Source organism: Saccharomyces mikatae (assembly GCF_947241705.1).
Source record: "Saccharomyces mikatae IFO 1815 strain IFO1815 genome assembly, chromosome: 12".
NCBI classification, from domain to species: Eukaryota; Fungi; Ascomycota; class Saccharomycetes; order Saccharomycetales; family Saccharomycetaceae; genus Saccharomyces; species Saccharomyces mikatae.
The window spans coordinates 884,601-903,680 of NC_079267.1; the positions used below are offsets into that span (position 1 = coordinate 884,601).

General features: G+C 36.5%; 11 protein-coding genes across 11 annotated transcripts; 8 read left to right on the top strand and 3 right to left on the bottom strand.

The window, feature by feature from the left end:
• Positions 1-152: 152 nt before the first annotated feature.
• Positions 153-443, bottom strand: SMKI12G4120 (uncharacterized protein; the record flags this gene model as incomplete). The annotated part of the gene is made up of 1 exon (XM_056224466.1): positions 153-443. The coding sequence occupies one exon, from the start codon at positions 441-443 to the stop codon at positions 153-155; it is 291 nt and encodes a 96-aa protein (XP_056078382.1).
• Positions 444-601: 158 nt separating this feature from the next.
• On the top strand, positions 602-2,812 carry STE11 (mitogen-activated protein kinase kinase kinase STE11; the record flags this gene model as incomplete). The annotated part of the gene is made up of 1 exon (XM_056224467.1): positions 602-2,812. The coding sequence occupies one exon, from the start codon at positions 602-604 to the stop codon at positions 2,810-2,812; it is 2,211 nt and encodes a 736-aa protein (XP_056078383.1).
• A 471-nt stretch (positions 2,813-3,283) lies between these two features.
• NMD4 (Nmd4p) lies at positions 3,284-3,940 on the bottom strand (the record flags this gene model as incomplete). Its single annotated transcript, XM_056224468.1, has 1 exon — positions 3,284-3,940. The coding sequence occupies one exon, from the start codon at positions 3,938-3,940 to the stop codon at positions 3,284-3,286; it is 657 nt and encodes a 218-aa protein (XP_056078384.1).
• A 310-nt stretch (positions 3,941-4,250) lies between these two features.
• Positions 4,251-4,508, top strand: SMKI12G4150 (uncharacterized protein; the record flags this gene model as incomplete). Its single annotated transcript, XM_056224469.1, has 1 exon — positions 4,251-4,508. The coding sequence occupies one exon, from the start codon at positions 4,251-4,253 to the stop codon at positions 4,506-4,508; it is 258 nt and encodes an 85-aa protein (XP_056078385.1).
• A 343-nt stretch (positions 4,509-4,851) lies between these two features.
• Positions 4,852-5,181, top strand: GRX8 (glutathione-disulfide reductase GRX8; the record flags this gene model as incomplete). Its single annotated transcript, XM_056224470.1, has 1 exon — positions 4,852-5,181. One exon carries the CDS (start codon positions 4,852-4,854, stop codon positions 5,179-5,181), a length of 330 nt encoding a protein of 109 aa, XP_056078386.1.
• A 1,645-nt stretch (positions 5,182-6,826) lies between these two features.
• Positions 6,827-7,701, top strand: RPS22B (40S ribosomal protein uS8; the record flags this gene model as incomplete). The annotated part of the gene is made up of 2 exons (XM_056224471.1): positions 6,827-6,959; positions 7,442-7,701. The coding sequence occupies 2 exons, from the start codon at positions 6,827-6,829 to the stop codon at positions 7,699-7,701; spliced, it is 393 nt and encodes a 130-aa protein (XP_056078387.1).
• A 208-nt stretch (positions 7,702-7,909) lies between these two features.
• Positions 7,910-9,706, top strand: MDM30 (SCF ubiquitin ligase complex subunit MDM30; the record flags this gene model as incomplete). The annotated part of the gene is made up of 1 exon (XM_056224472.1): positions 7,910-9,706. One exon carries the CDS (start codon positions 7,910-7,912, stop codon positions 9,704-9,706), a length of 1,797 nt encoding a protein of 598 aa, XP_056078388.1.
• Positions 9,707-9,933: 227 nt separating this feature from the next.
• Positions 9,934-11,898, top strand: SSQ1 (Hsp70 family ATPase SSQ1; the record flags this gene model as incomplete). Its single annotated transcript, XM_056224473.1, has 1 exon — positions 9,934-11,898. One exon carries the CDS (start codon positions 9,934-9,936, stop codon positions 11,896-11,898), a length of 1,965 nt encoding a protein of 654 aa, XP_056078389.1.
• A 240-nt stretch (positions 11,899-12,138) lies between these two features.
• Positions 12,139-12,675, bottom strand: ARC18 (Arc18p; the record flags this gene model as incomplete). Its single annotated transcript, XM_056224476.1, has 1 exon — positions 12,139-12,675. One exon carries the CDS (start codon positions 12,673-12,675, stop codon positions 12,139-12,141), a length of 537 nt encoding a protein of 178 aa, XP_056078390.1.
• Positions 12,676-13,142: 467 nt separating this feature from the next.
• ROM2 (Rho family guanine nucleotide exchange factor ROM2) lies at positions 13,143-17,198 on the top strand (the record flags this gene model as incomplete). The annotated part of the gene is made up of 1 exon (XM_056224477.1): positions 13,143-17,198. The coding sequence occupies one exon, from the start codon at positions 13,143-13,145 to the stop codon at positions 17,196-17,198; it is 4,056 nt and encodes a 1,351-aa protein (XP_056078391.1).
• Positions 17,199-17,771: 573 nt separating this feature from the next.
• ELO3 (fatty acid elongase ELO3) lies at positions 17,772-18,809 on the top strand (the record flags this gene model as incomplete). Its single annotated transcript, XM_056224478.1, has 1 exon — positions 17,772-18,809. One exon carries the CDS (start codon positions 17,772-17,774, stop codon positions 18,807-18,809), a length of 1,038 nt encoding a protein of 345 aa, XP_056078392.1.
• Positions 18,810-19,080: the final 271 nt, after the last annotated feature.

The following is a 19,080-nucleotide window of genomic DNA, read 5'->3' on the forward strand; positions in this document are numbered from 1 at the left end:
AATCAAGCTTGAAATTTGAAAATTAACTTAGAGCTAAATATAAATCCGAATATAAGTAAAAAAGAAATACTTTCTGCCTGGTTTTATATAACATCTCCTGACCCATGAGAGAAAAAAGGCATAGAATTAAGCACGTCCTACGTACAGAAACTTTAATGATCTTCTTTTTCATGAGACTGCTCATAGTCCCTTCTGGATAGTTCTTCATTACCTAGTTGAGGCCTGTGACCGCCTGTTCTCAATAAACCACCAGCCGTATTATCGACTGGAAATCTTGCATTGGGCCTTACGCAATGGGGCTTACGTAACTGCTCAAAGTCCATAAGTTTTGTTTTACCTCCCCCCTTTAAAGCAATCTTTGGATTATCGCCCAACTTCCGTTCTAGTTCTTCTATATTCTTAGTGCGTTGTTTACTGCTACTGTTATTAGTATCACCTGACATTATGGTCTTTGAAATGTTGTCACCTTGTTCTTTGTTAACTGATCCTGCTTTGAAAGCTCTTTTAAGGTGCGAAGCCTTCGTCGCGATGGCTTTGACCAATTAAAAATATCACACGCATCTATACATCTAGAAAGAGAAACAACTTAAATAAAGCTGGTATGATAAAGCCACCCGTAAACAAGGGAGATATGGGGGAGACACAAGTAGCAGAGCATACTGCCATATCAGTTGATGATAAGAATACCAATGATGTACCCTTTCTGGAGTTATTTTTGAGAGAAATAGACTGTTCCCAATACCTGAATGATTTTATCAAATGCAACCTTGTCACAGAAGAAGAAATTAACTATTTAGACAAGGATATTCTCATTGCTTTGGGAGTACACAAAATTGGGGATAGACTCAAGATTTTAAGAAAGGCCAAATTGTTTCAGAGAAATAAAAGTATCGAACAAGTGAAGAAATTGAAAAACCTGATGGAAAAAGTAAGTTCACTGTCTACTTCGACATTATCCGTAAACTCAGACTTAATTCCAGAAAAGCATTGCGTTATATTTATCTTAAACGATGGCTCTGCTAAAAAAGTGAATGTGAATGGTTGTTTTAATGCAGACTCTATCAAGAAGAGATTAATTAGAAGATTGCCACACGAATTATTAGCCACAAACTCCGACGGAGAAGTAACTAAAATGGTTCAGGATTATGATGTGTTTGTATTAGACTATGCAAAGAACGTATTACACTTGTTGTATGATGTAGAATTAGTCACTATTTGTCATGCTAACGATCGAGTTGAGAAAAATAGATTGATTTTTGTTTCCAAAGATCAAACGCCAAGCGATAAGGCGATATCTACTTCCAAAAAATTATACCTGAGAACTTTAAGTGCATTAAGCCAAGTTGGATCAAACACATCGCATTTGACAGCACAGAACAAGGAAATATCGCCTAATGATACTGGAGGTAAGCTCCGGATTGACAATACTGAAAAAGACAGAATCAGGAAAATATTCAATCAAAGACCTCCTAGCGAGTTTATCTCTACCAACTTGGCTGGATATTTTCCTCATACAGACATGAAGCGGTTGCAAAAAACGATGAGAGAATCATTTCGGCATTCAGCAAGATTAAGCATCACTCAAAGTAGACCTTTGAGCGCTGAAACAAATAATATTGGTGACATCCTGTTGAAGCACTCAAATGCCGTTGATATGGCGCTATTACAAGGATTAGATCAAACGAGATTGAATAGTAAGCTTGACACAACCAAAATTCCCAAACTTGCACATAAAAAACTGGGAGATAAAGATGCCATATCCAATCAATTAGAACTATTAAGTGTTGAATCTGGTGAAGAAGACTATGATTTTCTTGAGGAGGACAGTGAAATCGTTTCACTACCAACAAAAATTGCTACACCCAAGAACTGGTTGAAGGGTGCTTGTATTGGATCAGGCAGTTTTGGAAGTGTTTATTTGGGTATGAATGCTCACACTGGTGAACTTATGGCAGTAAAACAAGTGGAGATCAAAAACAGCAATATCGGTGTGACCACAAACAACAACAAGCAACAAACGAGAACAGATGAGAACAATGATCAAGAGGAGCAACATAAATTGCGCCCACAGAATCAACAACAAGAGAAAATAGAAGATGCCGGTCCGGTAAGTCATCCTAAAACGGGTCAAAATATTCATAGAAAGATGGTTGATGCTTTGCAGCATGAAATGAATTTATTAAAGGAACTGCATCATGAAAACATCGTTACTTATTATGGTGCTTCTCAAGAAGGTGGAAATTTGAATATTTTTCTCGAATACGTTCCAGGAGGTTCAGTTTCATCTATGTTGAACAATTATGGTCCATTTGAAGAATCTCTGATTACTAATTTTACTAGACAAATACTGATTGGGGTTGCGTATTTACACAAGAAAAACATTATTCACCGAGATATTAAGGGTGCTAATATTTTGATTGATATCAAAGGTTGCGTGAAGATAACCGATTTTGGTATTTCAAAAAAATTATCACCTTTGAACAAAAAACAAAATAAAAGGGCTTCTTTGCAAGGCTCTGTATTTTGGATGTCACCAGAAGTGGTCAAACAGACCGCAACTACTGCTAAGGCAGATATATGGTCAACCGGATGCGTTGTTATTGAAATGTTTACTGGTAAGCATCCATTTCCTGATTTTTCTCAGATGCAAGCGATCTTTAAAATAGGGACGAACACGACCCCTGAGATACCTTCCTGGGCTACACCAGAAGGGAAGAATTTTTTAAGAAAGGCATTTGAATTGGACTATCAATACAGACCTAGCGCCCTTGAACTGCTTCAGCATCCATGGTTGGATGCACACATAATTTGATGGAAAGTTATCTGGTGTTTCATTGTTGGCAACTAGTGTGCTCTTGTCAAACTCTTTATCAAATAGTAAATACGCATACATTATTTAGTGATATTCATTAAAAGATCCCAGCTATTCAATCTCTTCTTAATTACACTAACTGTGCACTTTATAAATGATAATTATGAAAAACCTAATATACTCATAGTACTCAGGTTCTCAGATTCAAAGAACTAAAAGCAAATAAACTACTTCTGATCACAAAAAGCTTAACCGCACCAATAAAAGCAGAAAGGAAACCAGGACCTTCCTCTACTACGTTATATTAAAGTATTGATATTCTCGCAGCCATCTGTTCTAGAAAAAGGAGGTAACTGGAAAAAACAAAAACACTTCATCGCCTTTCGTTCTCATGAGTTTTCTTGTACTCAATTCTTGTCATAGGTAAAGTTATATACCAAAACAGTATTGGAAAGTTTAAAAAAAGCTTGATTATGGAGACCACAGTTCGCCAGTTCCTCTTGAAGCATAAACTGTTTTATTGAAGTTAGTTCTAATAATTTCTCTACCGGTTTCACTTTCTTCCTTAGTGCCATTTTTTAGCATCATATTGTTAAACTTTTCACTTTCTCTAAATGATTTGTCATTCATGTCTTTGGACAAAATTGAGTCTACGTCAACAATCGAGCAGGAGGGAATGTTGCACTGCATGGCCATTTCCCGAATTTGGGGATCCTCACTAATCAAAAACCAATGCAGCCCTTCACTTCCTTCAAGGTAGCATTTATAAATACAACTTTTCAACAAATTCTTCAATCTTTTGGGCAATTTTGCAATATTCACCTTTCCACAACTGTCGTTGTGTTCCATAACATCTGACCATAAGATAATATCTAAAACTTCGGGGAATTCGATAAAGACTTTAAAATTAGGAAAATTAGAATCATCTAATCTGTCAATAAACCTCAAGGATTCGCGAGCAGCGAAACTTTTACGCCTCTGTTGAAGGAAATCCAATTCATTCAAAGTAAAGGTTGGAATATAAAAGTTCAAAGTCACGGTTTCTGTACAATTAGAGCACCACCTCTTGATGTTGCCTAAACCCTTTTCAAAAGCTGAAGCATCTATAATGAAATTATACTGTGTCATTAACCTGGTTTTTTGACAGAACCAAAAGAGGAGGAAAATAGGTACTTTTTTTCACGAGTAAATGATATAAAGGTGAAAGTATCCTTTTATAAAACCTTGACTTTAACAACAAGAGTGAAGCACTCTTTAATGCTACTGCTGGTCGCTTTCTATGAGATCATTTGTATGTATCACCTTTGACGAGCATATGTAAATTTTTTAGGATTGAGTAAAATATAATGGCGTGCATCAAAATATTGAAGATGAGATAGCTTTGAGACTAACACGAATTGAAGAGATTGCATTTATTTGTAATACCCAAACCTATAACATGCCTCAAAAACCACTTAAAGTCACCAAGAAGGTCAAAAACCCACGTAGGGTTACGAAGAAGCAGAAGAATCTAAGAAAAGCTGCCCCACTACAATTGAAATCAAAAAAGAAATCTCTACAACATTTAAAGAAACTGAAGAAGAGCTCTTCTCTCACCGAGACCACTGAAAGATTAGTTGCAAGTAAAGTCGGGCACTTGGAGTTGTTAAGAGGTACTAGAAAAGAATTGGAAAAAGGTAAGAAGGCCTCTAAATAATTCCGAGTGAATCACATTAATCTACCCGCTTGAAAGGCATTTATTTCAGGGCTGGGAGTATCTGGGAACATCTCATCGGTTTTTTTATAGTCCAGTTTAATTCTGGTATTTGTATATTAGCTTTGTAACTTTTAAGTTATCAAATAAGAAAAAATGTTTTTTTGTTTCCCGCGAGAAATCTGGCAATATGGTGAATTAAATGCTGATGCCACAGTTTGTAAAAAGTCAACATATATTTGATACTTAAGTAGGTGGAAACATTATGGCCTTATACATTCCCAAATTACCTGAAGAAAGAAGCAAATCATTGCATAGATAAACAAAATAAGTACAATTTTGTGTAATGTCCGCGTTTGTTGCTAAGGCAGAAGAAATGGTTAAATCACACCCATATTTCCAACTGTCCGCAAGTTGGTGTCCTGACTGTATCTATGCTAACTCCATTTGGGAAAAGTTTGACGTAAATGACAAAGTATTCGTTTTTGATATTGGTTCTCTTCCAAGAAACGAACAGGAAAAATGGAGGGTTGCGTTCAAAAAAGTTATTGGTAGCAGAAACTTACCAACCATTGTCGTAAATGGTAAGTTCTGGGGTACCGAGAGTCAATTGCATAGATTTGAAACCAATGGTACCCTTGGAGAGGAATTGACCAAAATTGGCCTTTTGCCTTAAATAGCTTGTATCTTTCTACACCAGTCAGTACGTACTTAATATGTCTAAAAAACAAAGTTAAACAAACAAAGTCCCCTCTTTATTTTCCGTTTATAATTGCTGGAGACGTTTCCTCTTTGAGAAATGAGGACTATTGGTATGCGACGACCCAGATCTAATTAAGTTTGAATAATACCTACCATTACGAGCATCATGTAAGAAAGCAGCTTTCTGAGCAGTACATATCTTCTTATTCATATTGGAAAGACTTAAACAATGGATATTTGTAAAAGCATAAACGCTTGATAGCACAGATAAACACTCAGATGAGGGATGCTCGACTCTGGGCGCCTTTCAAACTTTCGAACGCATTTTAAAGAACTAGATATTTGTTTTCTTGAAATACATATATACCTTGCAAACGAGATGAATAACCACGTTGAATTCAAATGCACCGAGTCTCTTTCACCATCTCCGTTCCAACTTACTTCCTACATTTCATTTCATATGGGATTCATTCACCAGCATTAGATATACTCTCGAAGGAAAACACTATACAAAAAGTATTCAGCTACTGAGGGGTCTGCTTACCGCATCCACAACTTGAATCCTGTATCATAACAATATAATTACCTTACAAGAAATTGATTGAGAATTAAAGCACCATGACAGTACGACAATTGATCATTACATATTATCTTTTCTTCAAGAGATCTCTCTCCAACTAACAGCCTTTCAAGCAGATAAGGGCGTCCAAAGCACACTCACATATTCTGGGTAATCCTCTTTGTTATAAGCAAAAGTTTGAATGATAGAAGTATACTTACCTCCTACTTTAGCCTTCAAACTTCCTTTCTTCTGCGGTCATTCATACACTTCATTGCCTTAGAATTCGTCAAACCCTAACTTTATCAGGCAAAAATGACCGTTACAAGTGATCGACGCATGTTTTTCAAAAGCTTTTTTTTTCACGTTTTTGAAAAGTTTTCTCTTTCATACAAATTGTCTCACTTCTTTGACTTTTTTCCATATATTTGAAACTATTTCCACCTAAAGAAGCCAAGCAAAAAACTTCAAGATTACCATACTAACAACAAGTATGTGGTGATGAATTTGGTGAGATATTTGTGAGATTGATTGGATTTTAAAGAGTAATTGTAAACTTTTTTTTCTCAGCTGCTAGTCGTTTGTCTTTCGTTTTTACATTGCGCTAGATAAGTTAACAGGGATTGCTAAAGAATCAAAGTAACTAGACTCTAAAGTAGAACACCATATTTTTGGACCGACATCTCTTTCTAAAAGAGGTCGGAAGCGTACTTAGAAGTAAATATTCTTAAGTTCGGTTGAACTTGGATATTATTACAAGAGTTCTAGTCTTCGATACCGTTTTAAGCAATTGTAACCGCACCATTCAACTTCTATGTTTAATTCTTTCATTTTAGTTTTTGCTATTAGGAAAGGATTAACTTAATTTAAAGGTGGAAAGTGCGTAGAATTGTAACTCCTACGATCCTGGGATACTTACAATTTTGTACTGTTTCCAAGACTATTGTAGCTGATACAAAATTAAGAGAATGCATTCAACTTTTTACTTTTCTGGCAATCAAATGCGAGAGTGAGAAACATGAGTTTAATACTAACGTCTTATGACATAGCAAGATAAAAAATGACTCGTTCTTCCGTATTAGCTGATGCTTTAAATGCTATTAACAACGCCGAAAAGACCGGTAAGCGTCAAGTTTTGTTGAGACCTTCTTCCAAGGTTATCATCAAGTTTTTGCAAGTAATGCAAAAGCATGGTATGTTCATTAATTTCCAATTTTCTCATGGATTTTAGCTTTTGCTTATTATTTTTAGGTTTTCCACGAAACCGTTTTCAAAGTTGAACGTTGTGCAAGACAAAAGAAAAACTATTGCTATTGTTTTTTATTCCGGGCTGATAACTAGATGGTGTGATCGGACAGTATAATAATTTATACTGAACAAAGACTTTCAAAAGATGTTCTTTGTGCTCAGTCCCATACTGTTTTTTAAGTGTCCGGGAAATTCAATCCCATGTGGAAATGCTTCTTACACGGTCATGAATTACACTTCGCGTGTAGCTACAATATCCATTACCGTTTACTTTTCCTCAAAATTTTACTCTTAACTTCACATTAGCAAATTTTTTCTTTCGCATGTCTTAAACATCATTCTCTCTTGTTTTTATGAGGTAAGCAAAGGATTGGAATTCAATATACTCCATGAAAAGACCCTAATACTAACAGTTGCTTTTTTTTAGGTTACATTGGCGAATTCGAGTACATCGATGACCACAGATCTGGTAAGATTGTTGTTCAATTGAACGGTAGATTGAACAAGTGTGGTGTTATTTCTCCAAGATTTAACGTTAAAATTGGCGACATTGAAAAGTGGACCGCCAACTTGTTACCAGCCAGACAGTTTGGTTATGTTATTTTGACTACTTCTGCCGGTATTATGGATCACGAAGAAGCTAGAAGAAAGCATGTTTCTGGTAAAATCTTGGGTTTTGTTTATTAAGTAGTTTTCAATAATGGTATATAATATTAATTCTTTTATCTGTCATACATTTTTATTTTTTTCAGCTTCAAACTGTACCAGAAAACATACTTTTGCGTAATAGCGACAAACTGTCATTATTAATGAAGAAAAACTTGATCATAAGCACAAAATACAATAGAGCCTTACACAATTTCTGAGTTTTCGCTACTGAAAAGGTCACATATACATGACAAAGAGGAGAAGCCTTTATATGGTTGGTTCTGCCTCAACAATAGATCATCTACCTCCAGAAATATGGCTTTGTATTTCGAAGTTACTCAAGACATCTGACTTGCACAACCTCTGTTTAATTAACAGAAGATTGTATATAACAGTCACCACTGATGCAATTTGGAAAAAAAGGTGTTACGATCGATGGATCAACCAAGAAACCTTGGATATTTTAACTGGTAACGACTGCGACCCGATACCAGTCTCCCAGTGGTATTCTTACTACCTACAAAGAGCAAAATGGGAAAGAAAAATGTTTTCTTTATTACAGGAATTAACTGAGGAGACAAATCCTCAATATTTCAGGGAGAAATATTTACATATCCTCCAATTTCGACAGTACAAGCTTGCTACATTTCTTCATAGGATCATTAATCAAGGTTACATCCCTGAAGAACGACCACTTGATTTAATCACATACGCCAACAATTTGCTGAAAAATATTAGACATAGATACGTCTTTCCTCTATTTTATCCCACAAATGCCACAGAATTGAAGAATTTGAACAGTATGGCTTCGAGAGATGCCGAAATGGTATATCTGAGATTATCTGCCATTGATACTGCCTTTCACGATTTATTGGACGCTAGAGAGTTTGTGTTTAGTGGCATATATTCCGATCTGCTACAAAAGTATAAAAAAATAGAAGAGTTCTTAAAGTTACGCCCAGTGACGAGAGTTTCCAAACTAATTTCAATAAGTACGGACTACCTCGATTGCTTTTCACAGCCTAATGATACAGTACATGAAACGAATAATAGGGACCCAGAAAGGGAGCTACATAGGGAAGATTTTATGCTGCTTAGAGTATATTCCCGAGAGAGTCGAGGTTATAAAACCATCATCCTAGCAATAATACAAGCTATTGCCAAAAGATTTAACGTTGAGTCATATCTTGCCCGAGACCATTTGGTGGTGTTAGAACCAGAATTTCCAGATGGACAGGCTTTTGTTACCATAAATGAAGATTATCAGCCATACATTTTTAATAGAGAAGATCTTATTAGTGTTTGGTCCAGCAACTTTCCCCATACAGTAAATTTTGAAAGTATGGCTTTACCAGCACTGTTAGAACCAATGTCAATACAACATTTGCTAACAGAATTTTTTCGTGAATTACTAAGATGCAAGCCCAGACCTTTTGAAGGGTATCCTGATAGAGCTCATGCGTTACGTGATATGTTTCCATATGGCAAAGTAGAAGTTCCCAGAGATGTAATCATGTATTTTTCATTTATATATGATCTTTTTGATGGTATGTTTGAATCTGGAATGACTAGTTTACGAGGTCAGATATTGAGAGATTTATTGAACTACGTTAACGCAAATAATTTTGGTGATTTGAATATCATAATTGGACAAAATGCTCTCAAAGAACCAAACGATTGCTGGTCAAATAAGAGGGATTACGTTCTTTTAGATGACGATAATAAGATTGGGTATTTTTATAAGGATATTGAAACCGATGATACATTATGTGCTTTGAATCAATATGAAGTAGACGGCAAAATTTTTGTAACAACAATAGACATTCTGGGCGAAATAAGAGTACGGTTGGCAGAGGGGTTGATGCCTTTTCAGGGAGATTGCGATATGTTGTGGAAGAGCTTCTCTTGCGTAGTTTCACGAACTGACTGGGGACTTTTTTTCAAAGGCTACGACGAAGAGAAGCACAGGATGCAATTAAGCTCTTACATAGAAGAAAAGCTTTTCAATCTTTTAGATGATGAACAGCCTTTATATCATTTATAATGATATTTAATGAATTTTTTGGAAGAATACATGTCTGACACATTCTATAGCTTTTTTTGTCAGCCCGAGCGGCCTTTCCTTAGTTGTATATCCGATCCTCATTCACATTGAACTAAAAATACTGATTACAACTGTAACAAACGATAAGGTTGCTCATTATCTGAACAAATTTGTCATATACTTGCTCCCTATAGAAAAAGAAAGAATATCTGAAAAAACCAAAAACAATGCTTAGATTTGGGAGATTAAATTGTCCCAAATTGAATATCAGTTCACGATTACTATACTCAACGAGTTCTCAAGTAGTTAAAAAGGTCATTGGTATCGATTTAGGTACAACAAATAGTGCTGTTGCATATATCCGTGATTCAAACGATAAGAAATCAGCTACTATAATAGAGAATGATGAAGGACAACGAACCACACCATCAATAGTTGCCTTTGATGTTAAGAGCTCACCACAGAACAAAGAACAGATGAAAACCTTGGTAGGGATGGCAGCTAAGAGGCAAAACGCGGTTAATGCTGAAAACACCTTCTTTGCCACAAAGAGACTCATTGGTCGTGCGTTTGATGACAAGGAAGTTCAACGAGATATGAGTATCATGCCATACAAGATTGTCAAGTGTGAATTTAATGGGCAAGCCTATCTTAGTACGTCAAATGGGCTCATTCAATCACCCAGTCAAATAGGATCTATACTGTTGAAGTATTTGAAACAAGTCTCAGAAGAATACTTGGGAGAAGAAGTAAACCTGGCAGTTATTACAGTTCCAGCGTACTTTAACGATTCTCAAAGACAAGCTACAAAAGATGCCGGTAAACTAGCCGGGCTCAATGTTTTGAGAGTTATCAATGAACCAACTGCAGCTGCCTTGAGTTTCGGAATTGATGATAAAAGGAATAATGGACTAGTTGCAGTTTACGATTTGGGTGGTGGTACATTTGATATATCAATCTTGGATATTGAAGATGGTGTTTTTGAAGTTCGGGCTACTAACGGTGATACGCATTTGGGTGGGGAAGATTTTGATAATGTTATTGTAAACTATATCATAGACACATTTATTAAGGAAAACCCTGAAATTACACGGGAAGAAATCACAAAGAATAGGGAGACCATGCAAAGGTTAAAAGATATATCTGAAAGAGCTAAGATAGATCTGTCACATGTAAAGAAAACCGTCATCGAACTTCCATTCGTGTATAAGAGCAAACATTTACGGATGTCAATGACAGAGGAAGAGCTGGATAACATGACTTTATCATTAATCAAAAGAACTATCCCACCTGTGAAGCAGGCGCTAGTAGACGCTGATATTGAAGCAGAAAACATAGATGAGGTGATCCTTGTTGGTGGTATGACACGTATGCCCAAAATCAGATCTGTTGTAAAAGATCTTTTTGGTAGGTCTCCCAATTCTAGTGTTAATCCGGATGAAACTGTTGCACTGGGTGCAGCTATTCAAGGTGGTGTCCTATCTGGTGAAATAAAGAATGTTTTACTTTTAGATGTTACTCCATTGACATTAGGTATTGAAACATTCGGAGGAGCATTTTCGCCCTTGATACCTAGAAATACAACAGTTCCGGTGAGAAAAACTGAGATATTTAGTACTGGTGTTGATGGTCAAACTGGGGTTGATATTAAAGTTTTTCAGGGTGAGAGAGGATTAGTTCGTAATAACAAATTGATTGGTGACTTGAAGCTTACTGGTATCACACCTTTACCTAAGGGTATTCCGCAAATATATGTTACATTTGATATCGATGCCGATGGTATCATTAATGTGTCAGCTGCTGAGAAAAGTAGTGGGAAGGAACAATCCATAACTGTGATACCAAATTCTGGATTAAGTGAGCAGGAAATTGCAAAATTGGTGGAAGAAGCAAATGCTAATAGGGCTCAAGATAACCTGATTAGACAAAGATTAGAACTTATTTCCAAAGCCGATATTATGATCAGCGACACTGAGAATTTGTTCAAAAGATACGAAAAACTAATTTCTAGTGAAATGGAGTACCCCAAGATTGTAAATGATATCAAGGCTGTTAAACAAGCCATAAAGGATTTTAAGACCAACGAAAATGATATGTCAATTGACGTGAATGGAATAAAGAAGGCTACTGATGCACTACAGGGCCGCGCATTGAAGTTATTTCAAAGTGCGACAAAACATCAGCAGCAGTAGCAAAGCAAATAAGTGAATAAATAATTTTCGAAAAAAGACTTGTACATAAGCGTGTATATCATTTCATTATAGCATATTTTTGACGTATTTTTTTCATATGCATAAATATATATATATATGTATATATATTCCCTTTTGTTTAACAGTTTTTTGTTTAAACACGTAGTGTATAGTTTCATTGTGTTGCTCTATACAATTTCTCATTTTTTGTTTATCTCCCATCTAAGTCTTTTTTTACCCTTATAATGACTTATTCATAAATCTTCTTCTAGTGAAAGCTAACCAAAACTTCGAAGGCTGTTCATTAGAGTCTTTAGAGCTATAGATTCTATCCAACAGTCTCATTGCTAATTCTTGACGAAACTGCTGGATATAAGTCTTTAACAAGTCCATTGAATTATGGTCTTGTACTGGTACTTGATAAACATTATTCAGAGGAAATCCTGGGGTACCAGGTAAAGTAAAATTATCCAAGGCTACGTTGGTCAAAACCTTGACCGCTTCGTTAAATGGCACTGTTAACTTCAAATGTGCTAGGCAATCATTGATAAAGAGGATCCCATAGATGAGCACTCTGTCAGCTGGAGATTTGATTTCAAAATTCTTGAAGAAGGAATTAGCACGAAATAGATCCAAACACTCGTCAATGATATCGTAATCAGAATTGCTGGGGTATGCAGGACCTCTGAATTTGGTATTCAAGGGCAGAAGCGCAAAGTTCCCTACCATGCGGTCAGTGCTAGGATCTACGGGGAAAGTCGAGTGATACGCAGGCATTGTTTAGTGTTCTTTAAGGTGGAAAGGATAGTAATATCAATGGCTCTCCTGTGTCCATACAGTATCACTTGGATTCATAGTGTTCTTTTAAATGCAATTCTTTGCCATATTGAAGCAAACGGCAACGGAAAACAGGATAGGGGTTCGTGGTGGATGATCATTACAACGGCCGAGTCAGTAAGACTGAGAAAGAATGATAATGAAAACAATGGTATGGAAGTCCGAGGTTATACAAGGTTTGGAAGAAGTCTTGAAGGGGGCACTATGACCAGTGGTTACTGACAACCTGATTTGATATAAGTGTTGAATTGGCTAGCTTTTTCCTGATTTTTCTCTGCTATTTTTATCGCTATTTTTTATTCGTCATTTGTGGACATTAATATATTCATTCGCTCTGTAAGTGTAATTATTCACAGCCCTCTGTTATTGTTGATTTAATTGAACAGATCACCTCTTTTTCGGCAGTTATGAGTGAAACCAACGTTGACACCTTAGGGGACAGAAATGACATTTACTCCCAAATATTTGGTGTAGAAAGGAGGCCAGATTCGTTCGCGAGCTTTGATGGTAATTTGCATGGAGACATAAGCTCTCAACTGCTACCTAATAGAATCGAAAATATTCAGGATCTAAACGTTCTGCTTTCTGAAGATATCGCCAACGACATCATTATCGCAAAGCAAAAGAGACGTTCTGCAACTCAGGCCGCTATCAATAATTCTGATGTAGCCAATAATGATATGCAAAGGAAGAGCTCAAATTACATTCTATCGCAGCAAACTAACATTAAGGAAGTACCAGATACACAGAGTTTGTCGAGTGCTGATAATACACCTATCAGTAGTCCAAAAAAAACAAAAGACGTTCCATCATCCCCTCCTATTGTTCATGCTAAATCAATGTCCCATATTTATTCAACAAGCAATAGTGCTAGTAGACAAGCCAAACACCATAATGACCATCCCCTGCCTCCAATGTCTCCAAGAAATGAAGTTTATCAGAAAAATAAAAGTACTACAGCTTTCGTGCCCAAGAGGAAACCTTCACTCCCGCAACTAGCACTTGCCGGTCTCAAGAAACAGACCAGTTTCTCAAATGGAAGTGCATCGACCACACCTACACAATCTAGAAAATCGCCTTTGCAGGGGTTTGGTTTCTTTTCCAGACCAAGTTCCAAAGACTTACATGAGCAGCACCAACATCACCAGCATATTCAGCATAATAATATTAATAATCATAACAATAATTCTAATAATAATGGCATCCATCACCAAATGGGTAGCAATAACAATAATCACCCCCAACATTCACATTCCCTATCATCCAGATCAATGTCGTTGAACTCTTCCACTCTCAAAAACATTGCGTCATCTTTTCAATCGAAGACTTCCAGCAGTAGAAAAGTTCCGCAAAAATATGATGTATCCTCCAACCCATTTGCAGAACCTCACCATCATCATTCTTCAAACAGTCACAGTAGTCTCAATAATGGCCACGGTTCCGTGAACTCACCAAATACTATGGGCAGCTCGTCTACTATTGGTTTGGGTCTCAAAACGAGAGTTTCTTCGACTTCGTTGGCATTAAAACGATATACTTCAGTTTCTGGAACTTCTCTTTCATCCCCACATAGAGGTAGCATGACACCTTTGTCATTATCTAGACCTATTATGAGCGCTTCTTCAAAAAAACCTCAGGTATATCCAGCCCTGCTGTCAAGAGTAGCCACGAAATTTAAAAGTTCCATCCAACTTGGCGAACATAAAAAGGATGGGTTGGTTTATCGTGACGCGTTTACAGGACAGCAGGCAGTTGATGTCATTTGTGCCATCATTAGAACCTCCGATAGGAACTTGGCTTTGTTATTTGGTAGGTCATTAGATGCACAGAAACTGTTCCATGATGTGGTATATGAGCACAGATTGAGAGATTCTCCACATGAGGTTTACGAATTTACAGATAATTCAAGATTTACAGGGACAGGCTCCACGAACGCTCATGATCCACTGATGCTACTACCGAATTCATCATCCTTCAATTCAGCAAGTCAGCCTTATGCGAGTGCAGGGATGGTTCCATCGAGTTCGACTTCTTCTTTGAATAGCGACAAAGCAACTTTGACGGGGTCAAGATTGCATATGAGTAGTTCGATGTCGCAGCAAAAGAACCCTGCGGCCATTCATAACGTCAACGGTGTATTTACATTACTCGCAGAGTGTTATTCCCCTACGTGTACAAGAGACGCTTTGTGTTATTCTATTTCATGTCCAAGACGTCTCGAGCAACAAGCAAGGTTAAATTTGAAACCAAATGGCGGGCTCAAACGTAATATATCAATGGCTTTAGACGATGATGACGAAGAAAAGCCATCTTGGACAAGTTCGGTATCTCAAGAAGACTGGGAAAATTTACCAAAAAAGGAAATAAAAAGACAAGAAGCTATATATGAAGTTTACATTACAGAGAAGAACTTTGTGAAGTCATTAGAAATTACCAGAGATACATTCATGAAAACTTTAGCTGAAACGAATATTATTTCTGCAGATATAAGGAAGAATTTCATTAAACATGTTTTTGCGCATATCAATGATATCTATTCGGTGAATAGACGATTTTTGAAAGCTTTGACTGATAGACAGAAAAGTTCACCAGTTGTAAGAGGCATTGGTGACATAGTTTTAAGATTCATTCCATTCTTTGAGCCATTTGTTTCATACGTCGCTTCGAGACCATATGCTAAGTACTTGATTGAAACTCAAAGATCAGTCAATCCATATTTTGCCAGATTTGATGACGATATGATGAGTTCATCTCTGCGACATGGTATTGATTCGTTCTTATCTCAAGGTGTTTCAAGGCCAGGTAGATATATGCTGTTAGTTAAGGAGATCATGAAATCCACAGACCCTGAGAAGGACAAAGGTGATTATGAAGACTTGAGTAAAGCCATGGATGCTCTGAGAGATTTCATGAAAAGGATTGATCAGGCAAGTGGTGCTGCACAAGATAGACATGATGTAAAATTGTTGAAACAGAAGATCCTTTTCAAAAATGAATACGTTAATTTGGGATTAAACGACGAAAAAAGAAAAATCAAGCATGAAGGTATACTATCAAGAAAGGAGCTATCAAAGTCAGATGGGTCAGTTGTTGGTGACATACAGTTTTATCTTCTAGATAATATGCTTTTGTTTTTAAAGGCAAAAGCAGTTAATAAATGGCATCAGCACAAGGTATTCCAAAGGCCTATTCCTTTACCATTATTATTTGCATGTCCGGGTGAAGATATGCCTGCATTAAGAAAGTATATCGGGGACCATCCAGATTGTTCAGGAACAGTGATCCAACCAGAGTACAATACGAGTAACCCTAAGAATGCAATAACGTTCTTGTACTATGGTGCCAAACAAAGGTATCAAGTTACATTATATGCGGCACAATATGCTGGATTGCAAACGCTTTTGGAAAAAATAAAGCAGGAACAAGCAGCTATTATAGGCAGAACGGAAATGTTTAATGTAACGAAAATGAGTGATAGATTCTTCGACTACACAAACAAAATTAACAGTGTTACTTCGTGTGATGGGGGTAGAAAGCTTCTAATTGCGACCAACTCTGGATTGTATATGAGTAATATTAAAAGACAGCAGAATAAAGATCATAAAAACAAAACCTCTGCCTTTTTTTCGACTCCAATTCAATTAGTGCAAAGAAATAATATTACTCAAATTGCTGTATTGGAAGAATTCAAGTCAATCATTCTCTTGATTGATAAAAAATTATATAGTTGTCCGCTTTCATTAATTGAGGCAGAAGGTAACGGAACATCTTTTTTCAAAAAGCATCACAAGGAACTGATCAATCATGTGAGTTTCTTCGCAGAAGGCGATTGCAACGGCAAAAGGTTAATCGTGACTGCCCACAGTTCATCGCATTCGATCAAATATTTCGAGCACGAACATCCACTTCTGGCTGAAAAAAATAGTAGTGGTAGCGGTAGTAAAAAAAGCTTAAAGAAAAAGATAACCGAGGTTATTTTCGATTCTGAACCCGTTTCTATCTCATTTCTCAAGGCCAACTTGTGCATTGGTTGTAAAAGGGGTTTTCAAATTGTTAGTATTTCACAGAATGCTCATGAATCCTTGCTAGACCCGGCCGATACATCGCTGGAGTTTGCGTTAAGGGATACTTTGAAACCAATGGCAATTTATCGTGTGGGTAATATGTTTTTGCTTTGTTATACAGAGTTTGCTTTCTTCGTCAATAATCAGGGTTGGAGAAAAAAAGAATCCCATATTATTCACTGGGAGGGTGAACCTCAAAAATTTGCAATCTGGTACCCATACATATTGGCGTTCGATAGTAATTTCATCGAGATCAGAAAGATCGAGACCGGTGAATTAGTCCGTTGTGTTCTTGCTGATAAAATTCGTCTTTTACAAACGAGTACGCAAGAAATTTTGTACTGCTACGAGGATTATCGAGGGTACGATACGGTTGCATCTTTAGACTTCTGGGGTTAAGAGAACATTTTATATAGACTTTATCGTTATCCCTCGTTTTCATTAGAATTAAGTATGCACCACCGGAGTTGTAAAAGGAACGTAATCATGATACTATGAATGAACAACATAAATAAAAATGTTACATAATATAATAATACTAATAATAACAATACACCGTCAAAGTGATTTGCACGCAAACAATTGATGACGACGCGAGAAACGAACGCGAAATTTTTCTTCTTAAAGCTTCGAGCTATTTATTTCCGTCCACAAAGTGAAAAATTTTCAGAAAAAATTCCAAATTGTGTATAAACAAAAAGTTGGTTTTACGCATTTGGCTCGTCTTTTTTTTCATTATTGCTTGACAAATAGTTGTATAAAGTATTTATCTGGAGGCCTCTATTTTTTATTTAGTCTTGTTTGAAGATTTTTTAATATTATTACCCCAGTTTGGTGCTATCTATTTTCTGCTTATCTGGTGTCGCTCTACCCGGTCATTGATTGATTTTTGACAGCTCTCCACTCGCTTCAAGTTTACTCCATAGTTTATTTATCTGGACCTTTTTCGTTTGTTTCCAAACATAAAGAGTTATGAATACTACAACCTCTACTGTTGCAGCAGCTGTTGCCGAGCAGTTCCAGTCCTTGAACTCATCCTCTTCGTGTTTCTTGAAGTTCCATATTCCTTCAATTGAAACCCCATTCGGTATTGAATTATGGCCAATTTTCTCCAAGGTGTTTGAATACTTCAGTGGTTATCCAGCTGAGCAATTTGAGTTTGTTCATGAAAAGACTTTCTTGGCTAATGGGTATCATGCTGTTGGTATTATTATCATTTATTACATTATCATCTTTGGTGGTCAAGCCATCTTGCGTACTTTGAACGCATCGCCATTAAAGTTCAAGTTGCTCTTTGAGATGCATAACTTGTTTTTGACCTCTGTTTCTCTAATCTTATGGTTGTTGATGTTGGAACAGTTAATTCCTATGGTTTATCACAATGGTCTATTCTGGTCAATTTGCTCCAAGGAAGCCTTTGCACCAAAATTGGTTACCCTTTACTATTTGAACTATTTGACCAAATTTGTAGAATTGATCGACACCGTGTTCTTAGTTTTCAGAAGAAAGAAGCTGTTGTTCTTGCACACTTACCACCATGGCGCCACTGCTTTGTTATGCTACACTCAATTAATTGGTCGTACTTCTGTTGAATGGGTAGTCATCCTATTAAACTTAGGTGTTCATGTTATCATGTACTGGTATTATTTCTTGAGTTCATGTGGTATCAGAGTCTGGTGGAAGCAATGGGTCACCAGATTCCAAATCATTCAATTTTTGATTGACCTAGTTTTTGTTTACTTTGCTACCTATACGTTCTACGCTCACAAATACTTGGATGGTATTTTACCAAACAAGGGTACTTGTTATGGCACTCAGGCTGCTGCCGCTTACGGTTATTTGATCCTAACTTCTTATTTGCTTTTATTCATTTCCTTCTACATCCAATCTTACAAGAAAGGTGGAAAGAAGACAGCTAAAAAAGAATCTGAAGTTTCTGTTTCTGTTGGATCCGGTTCTTCTTCTGATGTCAAAATCTCTATCACCAAGGTCTCTTCTAGGAAAGCCTAAATTTGAAGCGGAAGTCCTCGACAGCGAATGAATAGAGAAAAGAAAAAAATTGAATATAAGCAATTTCTTTATATTGAATATGTACGATAAATGAAATCATTATTATAGAAATGATAGATTATTAACTTGGTGTCTTTTCTTTTTCTTCGGTTCTTGACTGACTAAAGAAATAATACACTTACAGTGAAAGGTAGTAATACATTACAATTAGAAAATAAAACTATGTAAAAGTTGAAATTTAAACAAACACAAAATATGTTTCCCTTCTTTT